The sequence below is a fragment of the Oxyura jamaicensis genome, chromosome 3 (assembly GCF_011077185.1).
Source record: "Oxyura jamaicensis isolate SHBP4307 breed ruddy duck chromosome 3, BPBGC_Ojam_1.0, whole genome shotgun sequence".
Classification (NCBI taxonomy): Eukaryota; Metazoa; Chordata; class Aves; order Anseriformes; family Anatidae; genus Oxyura; species Oxyura jamaicensis.
Window position 1 is genome coordinate 8472370 of NC_048895.1, and position 17782 is coordinate 8490151.

General features: G+C 36.6%; 1 protein-coding gene across 10 annotated transcripts in view; it reads right to left on the minus strand.

The window, feature by feature from the left end:
• The window catches only part of KIF16B (kinesin family member 16B), a 142744-nt gene that overhangs the window by 64915 nt on the left and 60047 nt on the right, over positions 1-17782 (minus strand). For 6 of the 10 annotated variants that reach the window (XM_035320233.1, XM_035320230.1, XM_035320231.1 and 3 more), the window contains exons 13-19: positions 16904-17023; positions 15165-15216; positions 13781-13918; positions 9156-9238; positions 8873-8961; positions 1522-1554; positions 1140-1193 (exon numbers count right to left, since the gene is read on the minus strand). In XM_035320233.1, coding sequence (XP_035176124.1) covers positions 1140-1193; positions 1522-1554; positions 8873-8961; positions 9156-9238; positions 13781-13918; positions 15165-15216; positions 16904-17023 — 569 coding nt within the window. Of the gene's footprint in view, positions 1-1139; positions 1194-1521; positions 1555-8872; positions 8962-9155; positions 9239-9688; positions 9774-13780; positions 13919-15164; positions 15217-16903; positions 17024-17782 lie in introns of those variants that run through there. The other 4 variants (XM_035320232.1, XM_035320228.1, XM_035320229.1 and 1 more) reach the window with 2 other exon arrangements.

Below are 17782 nucleotides of genomic sequence, written 5' to 3' on the forward strand. Positions count from 1 at the left end.
TAGAAACAGATGGGGTTGAAAGACAAATTACTTTAAGACAAAGTATGGCCCATGCAATACCTCTTTTAAAGGTTCTAATGGAATCCAAGTGAGGAAAGACGGAGACTTGAAGATGCCACAATTACCCCTATAATACAGTTACCTGAATACACGTAGAAACAACCTGTAGTCCCTTGGTTAGTTTGGAAGAAGTTAAAATCTGCTTCATTAAAGCACAAACAAAGCAACTTCAATGTAATCTGAATTCAAAGTCTATCAACATAACAAAGAGGGTAAGATCAGTGATTTTACTGTATCATTTTCTGAAAGACATCTTCTAATTGCTCAGAGTTTGGGGGGGATTTGTGTTTTTTTGTTGGTTTGTTTGTTTGTTTTTGTATTTATTTTGAGTTTATTTAACTCGGTCCAACTACATATAAACCTCCTTCAAAACTAAGCAAGCAGTATAAATTGAAGAAGGCAGAAAATGTCTTTCAGCTTATGAATCTAATCAATGCTATGATCTGCAACAAGGTGAGAACTCTTAGCAGATAAAATCTTAGCAGTAAAATCTTAGCAGATATGATGAGCCAGAAAAATCATCTTAGTTCTCCAGCTGATAACGTTTTATTTTTTGTTTTAAACTGATTGCTAAATGGCATTCTGATAAGTAGTATTAGCATGCCCATGCCATCGTAGAAGCTTTATTTACAAGAAAGAGAGTTCACAGATTATTCAAGATTCAATCCAAAAGTGACTGGAGCATAAAAAAGATCCAGGTAAAGAGCCTCATTTGACATCTTTAAAATAACACCATGAAACCTAAGAGCAAGAATAATATAATATACTACATTTATATCATCCACTCTCCATGTATCTTTCTGTTCGGTGTTCCTTTTGCTACAGATCACAGCTACAATGAAGCTTGTCTACATGGCTACTAATCCGTAAGAATTGATGATTCTTAAAGGAAATGACTAAACTTTCAGAGGAAAAAAGAAAAAGGGTTAAGAATATTTCTATCAGGACACCCTACTTACTAATACCATGATTCAAAATTATTTAAACGAGTCCACATCATTCTCTCTCTCTCTATATATACACGTGTGTGTATACTTATATACAAACAAGTATACTTAAAGACTAGTGAATGACATTACCTTTTACTTTCTAATTTTTCAAGCTCCTCTCGTTGTTGTCTCTCAAATTCTAACCTGATTTAGGAAAAAATAAATAAAAATAAAATCTTGAATATATATGAGTAAGACACAATTATACAATTCATAATGATTATTATAACAATGATGCAAATGAAAAGTTTTGTAAAACTACTTTCTACAGTACAAGAAAAAAATTCCTTCATTAGGGTTACAAATTAGGTATCATGCTGTCTGACACTTAAGTACAACAGAAAAGTGAATGAATTTTTTGGGGAAGACTATGTAAAATGTTCAAATAAACAAGACAAATGATTAGCATAGCCTCTGCAAGTTAACTACATGCGGACATGGCAATCAATACATAGGAATTGAATTTCTCTACCTTAAACAGATCGGTCCTTTAACAGGGAAAAGACTGCCATGGGAGGTAGGGGGAAACAGAGCAATCAATTAAGAGAGGAATTGATAGCAAAAACATATTAGCAGTACAGACTATTTTAACATCACCAACAGTTTGTTTTATTAAAGGTTAAATCGGTTAGATTCATGGAACAGTCAATCACATTACAATTCCAAGTAAAATTTAAATAGTTATTCTTTCTAAACATGTTTTACAAGTGCCAATGATAGTTAATCGATGCTCATAATCCTATGGTTTATTAGCTTGGCCAGTTCTGAGAAGGGAATGAGCTACGGAAGTATGCTACAGCATATGCCTGCAATTCTTCCTTTTCCTCCCAAGAAAAGAAGCATTGCTATGATGAGATCAGTGAGGCTGAAAAAAATCATACTCCTGTGAAAGTGAAACATTCATGGACAGAACACAATACAACCCCATTTATCTAAAATATTTTGAGAATTTAATATGCTTAGCTTGATAAGGTTCTGAATAATTACAGGAGAGTATTTTCTGTCATTTTTAATATCAGCTCTTATTACAGTTGTACAGAAGTCTCTTATTTTAATTTCCTTTGAAAGATTTGTATTCTTTAAGGCAATCTTCCAAAGGAAATAGTCTCTGTGATTTTTTTAAGCATAAAGAACCTATATATGAGCTGAAGTACTCAACCAAATACACGAATAGTCAGTTATTTCAGAGCTGCTACAGCTTAAGGAGTTTACAGGTAAGAGAAACGCTGAAAAAAAAATTGCAAGACTGCACCACAAGCTAACTTTGATTATTTGAGGAACTGCACTTTAAGATGTCAAAACTTCAATTATGTCGGCATGTGTTTTAAATGTAAGGTATATTTAATATCTCTTTCTAAAATCATACAAGCGTCTGAAAGGAGATATCCTTGGAAACATGCAGAAAATACAACACTGATGTAATGATTATAAAGCAATTCAAGTAAACTTTGACTCTAAAGTGCTCAAGAAGCATCTTTCTAACCACTGGAATAATGGAGAAAGACTAATTTAAAAAATTCCGTTTTCCTCATGTTAGATTTTTATACACAACTCCAGATATTGAGCCTTCATATAAATTTCTCACCAAGACCCCTTTACATTTACATCAAGATCATGTCTAAGATGGGCACTTGTAGCCACTATCTCAATGCCACAGCACAAGGAGGGGTAACTTAAGTATGTTTCATTTCATCAATTTCTGTAGTAGTAGTGCAAAATTCACAGTTATACAAGAGCAAGTACAAAAGCAATCTTAAGAGACCTTCAGAAAGCAAAAGTCTTATTCAATGGTTACCAAGCCTTCTTCTTTTTCAAGCTATGCCTGATAATCCCTCACTGTAGCTAGTCTGCCTCTGCAATTCATAGCTGCTAGCTCTCACTTCTTAGCTAGGGCTTGGCTGTCACTATATTCATCGTTATTTCAGTCCAAAATAATACAGAGCCAGGGGATTTGGAGTCTGGAAATGCAGATGCCCATTAAGCACTGTCAGATGTAAACCATCTAAGCTAAGAGAGTTGGCAGAGAGTATTTACAAGTATTCCCATGCTTAGTTAACCACAGTGAAGTAAAACATTGCAGATCCGCTGACATAATGCACTAACCAAGAGCAAAATCTTTTGATATTATGACATTTCTGTAAAACACATAATTTGGCAAACATATTTTATATCTACATAAAATGGTAACTGGCTTTTGATAGAGATCTTATACAAGGAAAGTGAGCCATCATAGCAATCACTGATATAAAAACATGTGAGCAGTGAAAACTCCCTGGTTTTCTCTTTGATGAAGCATCTCTACCACCTTTGCCAGTCATGTGAAGGCAATAAGTTTTATCTTACACTGAAATAAAACTAGAGCTGCTCAAAGGGTTGTTCAGAAAAGACAGGAATGAGCTACACAGAAATAGTTTCTTCTTCAGTGTAACTGGCTCTTTCCCAAAGCAAACACAGATCACCATCAACATCCCAGTCAGCAGCTTCCAAACACTACATCTAGCTGCTCTAAAAATGTATATTTAATGCATTTTAGACAAGTGAAGAATAGTCCTGTGAACAGAAGGCCTAACGCAGCCTTGTGTATTGCTGCTTATTTATGTTCGGTGATTCCTAAGATGGTCTGAGCTCCACTGAAGGCTCTCCTCCCGCACGGATATTCATTGTCTCTGTTCTCTACCAACAGTGCTCGCACTGCAGACTTTATTATTGCAGGGGTAATAATGATGCATGTTTTCCTCATCTGGCTGCCCATTTTATCAACACATTCAGGAATTCATTACTTTTGAGACGACTACCTCTGTAATATTTGTTTCAAACTGGTTATGGGTTCAAAGGTGTTTCAGGACAGGAGAGGAACTGAGGAGGCATTCAATGATTGCAGAAGCCTTCTTTCTTTAAGAAGCTAGGAAAAAAAAAATCATCATCCCCAAAAATATCATTGGCTGTAACAAATCACTGCCAGTTTTACAAAGCACAGATGCAAGACTGATGCTTTTTGGTTTAAGATATCCTTAATAATTTTTTTTTTCCCTCATAAACTCTACTCCCTTTATTAATGTGAGCACTACTGTGAATAGAAAAAAAATATTAGCTTGAAATTAAAAAAAATACAGATATTAAGGACTAGAATCTACTCTTTCTTCTTTTGTAGATCTACCACAAAGGAACTTAATCTGATCAGTGTAGAATTAAATAGTCACCATTTTCCTGGAAAATGTGGCGTATCTAGTGATAAGGACAGTGTAGATAAGCTGCAGAGAAAAGGAAGTCAGTTCTACTAGTACAATACCACAATAGCTTAATTTACACAGCACAAAATTGTGATCCGGTGCCAGATCTATTAGGAAAGACTGAATACTAGCAGGACTACAAAGATGTTACAATGCTGTTCAGTAGCCCAATTTATGAGATTAATTAAAAAAACCAACATGCTGAAGACAGGACAAGATCAAGGTTTCTCATGAGTGGCTTCAGAGTTACAGTATAATATACCTTACAGAAGGTCCACAAATGAAATCTTCAACACACATCTACAAGCAAAACTGTTTTATCCAAAGCTTATTACCTGAAGCAGCGTTGCATGACACTGGATTAAAGACAAAGACTGGGAATGAACAGAACAAAGGATTTTGCACAGCAAGCCAAAAAGTTTTATGCAACTATCTCCACATATGGAAAATCAACAGCCAAACAACAACAACAAAACACCACAGCAAAAGCTGCACACACAGACCACCCATCTGAAAAACAATATTTAAAGATATCACTGATTTTTACATGGGAAAGAAATAAAATAAGCAAGACCTGCGTGATATCTTCTTTAAAGATGTCTACAAATGAAGTTAGAGAACAGAATCATAAGGAAAGAAATACAAAGTGCAGCTAACTCCTCTAGTCAAGCAGCATTTAGCAGTCATTACCAGACACGCTGTCTAAGATACAGTAGGGATCTTGTTATGCATGACAAATGTCAGTAACCACCACTAAAAGTGCTGGGACTAAGAAAATATAGGTTTAAAAACCAACTGCTAATTTGGACAACACTTAACCTACAGAGCACAAACACATTCATCCCTTTGCCAGACTTTGCCAAAACACCGAATTAGGAAGGAATTTGCTACAATGTAAGACAAAAATACTCAAGGCCTAAAAATACCTGGGACAGTTAAGCCAGGTAAAACTCCCGTCTCCTACCCTGCATAGGAGGGAGGGAGGGAGGGACACAGATGGACAATGCGCTCCTTGGAGATTTTTCTCCCAAAGAAGAAATTAAGTGCTTTTAATTGTAGCTTAAACTGCAAAACAAAGACAAAGCTTGAAGCGATAGTATTTTTGCTGTTCAAAAGCTAAATCTTTTTCAAAAGAGCATAAACTCTCCCTATTGTCCCATTTTCTTCATTTTAGAATAACAAGCATTAATGTGCTCTGAAAGCAGGGTAGAAACTAGCTAATGACGTGTGCTTTAAGAGTTATTACCAATCATTACAAGCTTCTTTTGAGTTCTACTTATTTATTTATTTTTATGTACACCGTACTTTAAATTAGGTACTATCACTTTCTCTCAGCCTCTGAAACGAGTCTAGATCACAAACAGCTTCAAAATGGACAGCCTCTAGTGACGCATTCAGAAATTCAGAAAATTCAGCCAGTTACATATGAAGACCTTAGAGCCACACACACAGAGCAACTGTCATTTATCTGCTATCTGTTGTTATCACAACTAAAAGAAATAACCCACAGGCTTGTCTGCCACCAATTGGTAAATATACTAGACTTTACAAGATGTTTATTGCAACCTACAGAAATTGCAAATTTAGCTACCAGCCTTTAGGTTTTCAGTACTGGAAGAAAAGAAGAGCTTGAATTACCAAATTAACAACAGGCAGAATGCTGGTCATCTGCAGAAGCCTCACCAATAATAATAATAATAATTGGCCTGCTACTGAATCTAGCTCTGCACAGAAGCTGAGCAGCATGCCATTACATTACGGGGAATTGATACTACAGCCCATTGTAATAAAGGTCCAGAATAAAGGAAGGAGTCCACAGCCTATATTGCAAGCTAACACTTTATGAATATAGTGCCATTGGCTTTGAATATGACTGAGCCCTAAAGGTTTGCAAACTGCTTTATTCAAACCATGTTTTCTTTAACTTGCAATTACCCCAGCCACCTGTTTCCCTTAAAGTGACATTTTCTGCAGAATTACACCTCTTTGGACAAGCTCACTACATCACAGGAAAAAAAAAAAACAACAACACACTACTGTCACAATGGAGGATATGGAAAGCAAACAATTTTAGCATCAACATAAACAAGCTTAAAATTATCATGGAACCACAGCCTAAGCTGAAAAGCTGCTATTGCCAGATTGCTGTCCACAACAATGCATCAATTATGGAACATGCTTTCTTCTACTGATTTACAAGACCAATGCTCAGTTAAACAGCAGTGCAAACTTCAGAACATACTTTCTCTTTGCAGAAGTCATAAAAACAGTAAAACCAGTCATATTTGATTTTTTTTTTTTTTTTTTTTTTTAAATCACTGATCTATTAGAATGAGAACCGCCTCTGCACTGTGTGGGCAATGTGTATTATTAGGTATGGCATATATTGTTTTAAACTTTGTTAAAACCTCTAAAGACAGGGATAAGAGTTTAAATTCTGAATATGCAACTATGAGCTTCCTCACTTCAAAAAAACAAATGTATGTAACAATGGCTGGAACAGATAGGCTTTATTGCTCATAAACAAGTTAACAGCCATGCATTCCTCCTGTAAGGTGAGACCTAAGTATAATGCTTGCTTGTGCTTACAAATTAAGCAAGACAAAATATCAATTCCTGCAAGACAATCCGCAAAGATTAATTGGATGCAGAAGAGCAGGACAATATTAATAATTAGCCCTCTACTCATAGTTTACAGATTAATAGCACACCGACATGAAAGTGTTCAGGAATAGGAAGGTATTTCACCTAACTTGCGCCTCAATGTCAACAGGAACAGCTCTCACCACACCCAAAAAAAGTAAAATACAAGTCAGAAGTAGTGCTGGATGGGTGGAGTTTTTAAAAATTGCTGAATACATTGATAATTATATTAGTCATACTAATTGAGTTCCAGGAAAGCAAGGCAAGATATTTGGAGAACTGACAATGAAAAAAGAAGCTACGCTGCCCAAAAGGTTGTGGAAAAAAGAATTTGCTGCAAACTACTCCATCCTAGATCAAGTAACTCTTCTATTTGTTTGTGTTTTTTTTTGTTGTTGTTCTTGTTGAAATCACAAATCACAAGAAAATTCCCTTCTACAAGACGTGATTTAGCATTATGTGAAGACAGTATGAACTCCTTGGGCAGGGAAATCATTCTTAAGCCTACCTTCAACTGGGCCATGCCCATGCCATTATATTTTGCAGTAAATCTGAAAGAGTAAACGTGAGGCAACGCTGAAACAATCTGTCCTGGTTTACACTGAGTGCAAAGTCAAGGCCAGGACTGTACAGTATGATACAATTATTCATAACAGTATTTTAACAGAGTCATGCCATTAGACTGGAAAAACCCACTGTAGCCCAAGGTAGATCAATAACCAGAGGTAACAAAGAACAGCCAGGAACTTTCACAGAACTTTCCCTGGCCCTCAGAAGATGTAATGCTAGCAGTTGTCACTGCAAGTTCAGTAACTATTTGAAAAGTCTAAAGAAACAGGAAGAAAAATATACATATATAGACACACAGGTTTGTTTGTTTTTTTGACCTTCTTTCTTCTGTCTGAAAAAAAAAAAAATGTAATTTATGAACAACTGTCTCAAGTTCTCAGCAGGTAGTTAAGTGGCAAAAGAGCAATAAAGACAGCATCTGAAGCAAAGTCATTAGATATACTCACAGTATTTAAGACTTTGCTTAACTTGAAGATATTATTACCCATCTGATCTTCCTAAATTCTAACAGATAAAGAACAACTCCCCAGTAAAACTCAGGAATAGAGCTGTACTATCCGGAATAGAGCTGTACTATCCAAGCTTGTAATTCAATTTATGGCCAATTTTTCAAAAGCACATAGGTGGTTTAAGCAACTCATCTCACTCTCAATTAAAAACACAGGCACTAGCTACTGAAAAAAAATAGAACAAAAACACCATCACTTCTCTATAATTCACTTAAAGAACACTGGTAAAGACATTAAAGCAGATTCTCTACAATAAGTAGTCTATTTCCTTGTAACCATATAATAAAATGGTTTTCCATATCCTAACTTGGCCACCTACTAGGAGGTATATAAGCAAGAACATAAGACATTCATTTCCCAGATTTCTTACACCTGCATTGGTTTTATGCAAACTTAAGAAATCATAATTTTCAGTTCAAAATTCATTTTTCTTATGAAAAGTAGTTAGCTTGTAATTCTGAAGAAAGCACAGATGCAAATTTGCAATGTCATTACTGTGCTGAACTGCCTTCATTAGAATACCATATCGTTTCTCCCAGAAAACTTGTGTGTCAGATCTGTCAGTGAGGCTGTTTGCTGGTTCAGTTACAGTTCTTGTATTTCAATAGCAAGACCCCAGGTAAAAGAAAGTTTTAAGCTGGATAGAAAGCTTCTCAGTGTCCTTTTACCCCATTTTCTATCATGAACTTGAATTTCTAGTTCAAATAACATTTCTTAGAAGTTGCCACCTCATTCAGAAGCTCATTATTTAGTACGCATATACAATTAACAGGAGAACAAAATATTTTCTATTACTGCCATTTGGAATATTCAAACCATTAAAATGAAGAACAGGTGAAACTGTAACAAGAACATTTTTTAATATACTCACCCTGGATTATAAAGCATAACGGCTGATAGGTTCTCACAAGATTTTGAGAGATCTGTCATAGACAAGCTGAAGGAAGACAGAAGTCCACTCTAACAACAGACCATAAAATATATATTAGACAAACACTGCTATGCTTGCAAACTTGTTTTGTTTCACTTCATGAAATATGAAGTATTATATGTGAAGCAAAACTAAAGCAAATCTACGATGTTCAAGGTATGTCTGTATTAGCAGTAAAGTTGTGAAGAGGCTGAAATTCACCCAAATACTTATTTTATCTCACCTTTCTTTTTTCCCTTAGTTTAGCGGCTTCTTTGGGGTGGTTAAAGCGAAACATATTGGTTCTTCCAAGTAATATAACAGCACCTGATGAGAAAAACACACACCATTTACTGACAATAGATTATATCAGGAAATGCCAAATAATTTTTCTGTCATCCAATATGTAAGCACAGCCTTCCACTAAGTAAGAACAAAATGAAAATGCACTTTGACACAGCTATGTTAATGGATGTGTATATTTTAAATATACCTAAAAAACAACAACAACAAAAAATATGTTCTTATGTTCACGTACACAAAGGTTAATCATGTTCATGCAGTTTAGTTTAAAAATAAGTAGAGGAAGCTGCCCCAATGTGACCTATACATTTCAACAGTGTTACTTTGGAGGCTACCAGCAGGTACCAAACACCATGGGAACATCCATAAATGTGACTAAGAACAAACTAATCATTATTCATCCACTTCTGCTCGAAGGCAAGATTGAATCTACCTAAACTGAATGCTACACTTTTTCATAATTTGTACTCGCACCTTTTTCTTCTTTATGTAGAACAACACTGAAGTTTGTCATCACTCAAAACAGGCTTATTAGTCTTTTATACCCAATAGTTATTTTCTGAGGAAAGAACCTTGAATAATTCATATTGTTCAATGCACATCCATTATCGTATTTAATCAGCTACAGTACAGGTCACATATAATGCGATTCTGGGCAATTCTTATACTATTTTAAAGACACTAGCACCAAGATTAATACTTTCCCACTAAAAAGCACATTGTTAGTGATGTCTCACTACTGTCATAACATTGAAGTCTTCCAAATTAACCACCACAAAATCAAGCATTTATCTGTTGAATGGTGTGAGGCACTTTTAAAAGAGAATGGATTCCATTTCACTTAAAACCTGAAAAAAATGCACTTACAACTGCTTACTACAAACAAATTGTTATAATCTGAGAATGAAATGCTGTCCTGAATAAGCAGTGCTTCTCTTAAGATTAGCTTAATTAGGAACATCAACCCAAATAAGGTCATTCAGTCTTGGCAATCCAGTGATAAGAGGCACTATAGTCACAGTTATCACTTCTTGTTGTCTACGCAACACCTCAGTTGTGGACCATAAGCACAGTTTACCTCAGACTAATGTTAAGAATTACCTTCCATAGATCTGTGTGCAGCTTTGCGTTGTCAAGTCATTTTGATACCACTTCCGTAATTTGTGACAGAAGCTGGCTGACCCTTCCTTCATGAAGTGCGCTGGGCACATATATACTTTTTAATGTAAGCATATGAAAAGGGGTCCCTGCCAGTCATGACTGCTATAGTGAAAGGGGTAAGTCTTCACATGCTCACAGTCATGCCAAACATCTCTCTGTTCCACTCTTGCTGCCTGCCAGGAAGGACGTTTAGATTACTTTAGCAGAGGAGACATTGAGGATTCCAGTGAAATTCCTTTAGTTACTTTCAAATGAAGCTACAAACAACTGTTTGTAGCCATGTTGCTAGGTAGAAGTTACTTAAGTAACTGACTAAAAATTTCAGAATGAATACAGCTAAAGATGCTTGTTCCTAACTTCACATATCTGAAAGAAAACAAGTGGAAGAGGCTTAACAGCAGCACATGACATTCAAACTCAAACAGAGGATCATATGAATAATAACTAGGTTTCTCTTTCAGTGCTTCTCTGAATCATATACTTGTAAGCCTAGAATAAGTCTAAACAGGAGGAAGGAAAAGGGATATTTGCACGTCACATGATACACTCATGGAAGCACTTTGAATCACAGAATGGTTTGGGTTGGAAGGGACCCTAAAGATCATCTAGTTCCTAACCCCCTACCACAGACAGAGACACCTTCCCCTAGACCAGGTTGCTCAGTTTAATATACAATTACGGTCAATGCACAGATTAGAAGGGGAACTACGATTCCTCTGCTTCTCCCATTACATTCCTCTTTTTTAACCCAGACTGTCATAGGCATTACTTCATGATGCCACTTTTTGCATTATGGAGCCTCTATCTGCTGATACAGGATTTTAATTATATTAATAAGGAAAAACTGCAATCTTAACTCCCACTTGACAGAACTCAGATATGCAGCAACACGAAAACCTATCAAGGAAAAAAACTTTGGATCAAAAGCATATTGTCAAATATTTCCTAAGCATCGGGTTAGATTGTCTGTTATCGTACAATGCAGTTCCCCATCAGAATGCAAGCGTGCAGCATAAATGTCGTCATGGAAACAAAACTGGCTTTGCTATGGGGTTTGCTTTTCATTTGTTTACTCTAAGCAACAATTCTTATTCTCCTGGGATGTTAAATAGCAAAGAAAAAAAGGTTTCTCAAATACACTGACAGTACTAAGAACAACAACAGGAACCGTGCAATAAGAGTCTTTATCATTTCTGGAACTCTGGTCTGGTAATTTAATTGGTTGACTCCAACACAAAAGTGACCAGAGAATGGGAAACAAGTATGAAAAACCTATGTTCAGATACCATCAAGCACTTCTCATCTACACACACCAGTATTTTGGAACTGTGCAAACAAAGGTATCCACCATTAAGATCTTCCTAACTTTTAAATGTTTATTTTCTGATTCTAAAAGTTACTTGTATTAATACACTATAAAAAAAAAAAAAAACACACACGGAGAAATGACATTAACTACAGACAGGTTAGTAGTTTGGCCTCAAAATGGAAAACTCATTTTAAACTGAGGATAAATTTAAGGTAAAGAACAAACTCCAATGAATATTTGTTCAACTGCCTTTACAAATCCTATCAGATGTTCTCTAGAAGAACAAAATATCATAGCAAGTTGCATTACTCATGAGGCCACATTAGCCAGAATTCACAAATGGTGGAGTTAATTTGAAGAAGGAAGTGGTAATTAATTACTATGCCTCCATTTTTTTTATCAACTATTATTAATAACTGTTCATTTGAAACTGTGCTGAATTTTTTTGACTGTCACAAACGGAAGTGTTTAAATATATCAGTAGATAATCAGCAATACCTAAAGCAGATATTTAAAGAGGCTGGCATTTCATGCTGTGAGACTAAATGCTAACACAGCTAGGAGAGATGTATTGTGCATAAGTTGTTAAACCAGTTATTTCATCAGCTTTGCCCACCTGATGTCAAAGCTGCCATCCTGCTTTCAGACTCAATCTGGTTACACAGTCTAAAGATCCACTTGTGCAGCTGTTTTTCAAAATTTATTAATTCAAAGCAACCCTTTCCCCTGCCCCCCTTTTTCTGAGTTGCAAATTTCTTTAGACAGAAATTCAGGAGAAGAAAAAAAAAAAAAAAAGAGAAAAGAAAACATGCTTCTACTCTTCACAGTACAAAAATCAAGTTGCTGCATATGCCTGAAAGAAGGAAACAGGACCCAAACTTCTGCCTTCTTCTGAGGCCAATCAAACCTATAATGTCTTGGAAATGCAGTAGGCTAAAATAAAGATGAGCCATTGCAAGCACAATTCGTGTTAACAGTGTTTCTTGCCATTAATGCCAATGTTCCTAACAATTTATCAGTTGGAGTTACTCAAATTCAAGACAATTATTGGCTACGGAGTGTTTCTCACAAAAGGAGTTGGGCTTTCTTTTTTTGTTGTTGTTGTTCTGCATCTATAACAGAAACAGCTGAAAGTCTCTTATTTCACATGAATAGACACTTCACAGAATCAACATCCCCTGGCCATAACAAAACTATTTTCTGAAAGCAAAATCTTGCAGCACTTGAGTTTGAAATGGTGCAAGACTCCTCGTTCAGCACTACTTTGTCCACTGTGTCCCTCATTTGTTAGAATGAGCTTATTCTGAAAGCTTCTGTCCAGGAATGTTAAAGTGTCATTGCTTTTCAGCAGCTGAGCTGTGTTACAACCTCACTTCTCAACATGACTTCAGCTCATAGCTAAATGGGAAAGTATTCTGGGTGCTCCTGGAAGATAAAATATCCAGAACCTCTGCTGCAGCTTACTTGTTAGTCAGTCCTTTCCAGGCCAACAAAATACACCTTTGTTCCCAGTTGTCCCGGCTGCTTTCAATCATTTCCGGATTTTAAAGCTTTTATATTAAAATTGTAATCCTCTGAACTTCATCTGTAAGGGTTAGCCTCCCTCTTTTTGTCACTTTCCTATAGCTGTAGTTAACAGATACTCCAACTAAATCTCCTGCTACACAAGAGGATTTGGCAATAGAGTGTTAAGTGGGACTGCACTGAAGCCCTGAGAAGGAAAAAAACAAAAACAACTCTGATGTTATTTTAGTCATGCAGAGACCAGTATTATTTTTCTTAATATCACACCAATCTAAGCTATCTGCCATGGAGTTCACTTTATGTATAAACTTTGAATGAAATCAGACAGAAAGTATCAGTTCATATTCAAGATTCTGAAGTGTCTCAAATTAGTAAATAATTCTCTTTTCAACACATAGCAGTTCTGTGACAGAACAAAAACTCCATGGCTCTCCAGATAACTTTGGGCTGCAGATAATAAGAAACTGAATTGAAATTAAACAGTAATCTCTTCATATACACACAGATTTTTCAGTAGTGTTGCCAGAAATAAAGAGATGCTGTATGGAAAACTATACTATGCTGGGTAATACCTTGGTTTAGGTGCGTGGCCTCAGTAATCTGAATTCCATTCACAGAACACTGCGCTCCATTCAGTGGTATAAGATTCACAGTACCATTGAGATTTTCAAAGATGCAATGCTCACTTTCCAAATCAAGACCATGAAGAACTAAACACACACAAAAAAATAATTAGTCTCTTAACAACTAATAAGATTTGCATGCTGATAGTGATTTATTAAGGACAGACTATGTTACATATTTGCAAGCATCTTTTCTCGTCTTTTTTCCCCACCACCCACTCCCCAGACAGTGTTTTGTTCGTTCATTCATGACCTCCTGCATTCCTGAAACATTGACCCTATTTCTTGTTATACTGTACTGGAAATAGATTTTTTTTTTCTGATTTGTTTTACATAATGCTCTTTTCTCCTGTGTTTTGGCACCAGATTAATAAATGCTTATTTTGTTCTGTTGGAAAACCATGAAGAAAAGTTTACATATTTGTAGAGACAGGCTTTTTTGGCTAGTTTCACTGGGAAATCATAAAAGCTTCTAGACCTTAAAGCAGCTACACTTAAGTCTGAATAGATAGGACATCACATACAATTGTAGACAATAAGAAAGGCTGAAATAAGGTTATATGTTCTATTACACTCAAGCACTTATCCATCAGTTATGCTACTTTCCATCTCTTCTTCAAGTAATGTGCGATTATCTCTACCCGTATTGCTTAATCTTAGAAAGCTATGTGAATTTCATGGAATTTATATATAAATTTTAATCCAGGCATCTTTTGACCAAAGGAAATACACAAAACTATGTTATTTGTCTCTCAATTTCTCACTTGAGAACTAAAGGATGTAGCTTATTTGATTAAACTGCCTCTAAGCAGCTTATGTGACAGGTTAGTCCAGCAATGGCATTGATCTGCTTTAATAAAAAGTAAGAAAAATCAGCACAAGAAGGCTGGAAGTTCACTAACTTCCAGAATTTTCTTCTAAAGTCCGAAGACTGCTTTAGGTATAACAAGATAGCAATACTGTCTTTATACAAAGGTGAAGAGAATGATTGTACAGTAATTGTGACGGGTACTGTACGAAAATGGATGATATTTTTACAGTGGGCTCTTTCAAAAGTTCCAAGAAATAAATTAGTAACAAGTATATGAATAGATTTGAAGCCAACAAGTTATTTCAGAAGACATGCTTTTTGAAGCAAATCCCATGTAATTTAGTTTTCATAAATTTTCTAAAAATTAAAATACACAAGAATATATAAACAGCTAGCTACTGGGAAAGAAAGAAAAATTATAAAGCTCTGTTAACCTATTGGGATGTTGGAAGAAAGGGAAAAAATATGAAGAAAGAAGGAAAAAAATGAAGAAGGAACATAAAGAAATGCAAAATTCCATACCAATGTCCTGTTCTGTCACAGCATCTTCTCTGCCAACATATGTTTGGCCCTCCTAATTAAAAGAGAGATGTATTATTTTCAGTTGAAATTTCCCTTTCTCTCACAAACAGAGATGTTTTATTTGTTTACTTTCTCGGAGTACTCTGGACGAAATACATGTTTAGACATACTACCTGATTTCTTCCCCTTGTATTTTAAGAATGCTTTCCATCATTATTATACAGTGTTACTAGTAATTTCGGGTTTCAGCTATCCCACACAGCACCACCATTGTAGTTTTGAGGCATTTAACATAGATCTAGATTTCAAGTCAAGCTTCACAATCAGATAGATGGAAAACCAATACAGACAGATAAGCATGTTAAGCACCTATCTCTGGTTAACCAGTCTAGATAAACCTAGATAGCAAAATACTGGACAAAATGTCCACCATACAGCTAAATAAAAACATCATACAATGGGTGAGCAATTGGCTAACGGGCAGGGCCCAAAGGGTTATGGTAAATGGGGCTGCGTCAGGCTGGCGGACGGTCACCAGTGGGGTCCCTCAAGGCTCCATTTTAGGGCCGGTACTTTTCAATATTTTTATAAACGATCTGGATGTAGGAATAGAAGGTATTTTGAGCAAGTTTGCTGATGGCACCAAACTTGGAGGAGTTGTGGACTCGAATGAGGGTGGAAAGGCCTTGCAGAGGGATCTGGACAGGTTGGAGAGCTGGGCGATCACCAACCGCATGAAGTTCAATAAGAGCAAGTGCCGGGTCCTGCACCTGGGACGGGGAAACCCTGGCTGCATGTACAGACTGGGCGATGAGACGCTGGAGAGCAGCCTAGAAGAGAGGGATCTGGGGGTCGTGGTAGACAGCAAGTTGAATATGAGCCAGCAGTGTGCCCTGGCAGCCAGGAGGACCAACCGTGTCCTGGGGTGCATCAAGCACGGCATCGCTAGTAGGTCAAGGGAGGTGATTGTCCCGCTCTACTCTGCGCTGGTGCGGCCTCACCTCGAGTACTGTGTGCAGTTCTGGGCACCACAGTATAAAAAGGACATGAAACTGTTGGAGAGTGTCCAGAGGAGGGCTACGAAGATGGTGAAAGGCCTGGAGGGGAAGACGTACGAAGAACGGCTGAGGTCACTGGGCCTGTTCAGCCTGGAGAAGAGGAGGCTGAGAGGAAACCTCATCACAGTCTACAACTTCCTCGTAAGGGGGTGTCGAGAGACAGGAGACCTTTTCTCCATTAACACCAGTGACAGGACCCGCGGGAACGAGGTTAAGCTGAGGCAGGGGAAATTTAGGCTTGACATCAGGAGGGGGTTCTTCACAGAGAGGGTGGTTGCACACTAGAACATGCTCCCCAAGGAAGTTGTCACTGCACCGAGCCTGTCTGAATTAAAGAAGAGATTGGACTGTGCACTTAGTCACATGGTCTGAACTTTTGGGTAGACCTGTGCGGTGTCAAGAGTTGGACTTGATGATCCTTAAGGGTCCCTTCCAACTCAGGATATTCTATGATTCTATGATTCTAACTGGTATTATAATCTAATTCAATGAATTATAACCTCTTAAGAGCTTTTCTTACTCTAGCAGAGAAATGTAAAGAGCTTTTCTTTCCATAGTGGTGAGATGTAATGAACACTTATATGAGCACTATATTTTGACTACTATTTGACTACTACAATTTGTCTAATGAAAAATCACAAGGCATATGTAAAGGCTATGGCAACACAGATGTGTATTTACCTTCAAGTGATACAAGATGATACCAGTACTAAGAAGATCATCATCAATGCCAATTAGATGAGGCAGTTCAGAGTCTAGTACAACACCTATCCCTTCTTTCCTCAAAGCCAATGTTTGTTCCTGTAAAGGACAACAATATAGTTATTAAAATATGCAAGAAATACTATTCTTCATTCACTTTCTAAACCATGCTTAAAGTAACTTATCCTCTGTAATAAACCCTACTTATTTTTTGGTGCTTTTTGCCTAACATTCTAAATGCAACTTCTGTATTTCCAGTGAGTGTTCCAAGCTTGCCATTCAGGAAATCTGTAAAGGTGTTACTTGAAAGAAGCCAGACAAACACCTGAATTATACCAGATAAGGGAGATCAATCAAGAGAATAACAAAGCAATGTTGTCTAAAAGCAAGCTCCGTACCACCTTGCATGACAGAAAGAATTTGAAACTACACAGAATTCAGTATGGCTAAGGAATAGAAAACTGAAAGCTCTTTAGCAATCCTTTAAATAAACTGAACCTTATGCAATGAAAAACCCAGGCAACTGAAAACCTAGTAAGTCTAAGCAGATAAAACATCATGCAACGTAATGGAAGCAGCGACAATAGTAAATAAATGTAGGAAATATTTGCAGAACAAAACTTCTCCAAAAATTCTCCAAAATTCCTTTTGGCCACATTCTGCAATCGCCTGTAGGGTAAAGTATCATTCAACAGGAGTACAAGAGGAAGGCTTCAAAAATTCAAATGAAACGTGACCTTGTACTCATCAGTATATGCAACAAATAAGAAATTAACTATACCTTTGAAATAAGGTTTTAGTATTCAAAAAGTTTATTTTGCAAGTTGAACTCAAATCCTACTGATTTCTTAGACCTCA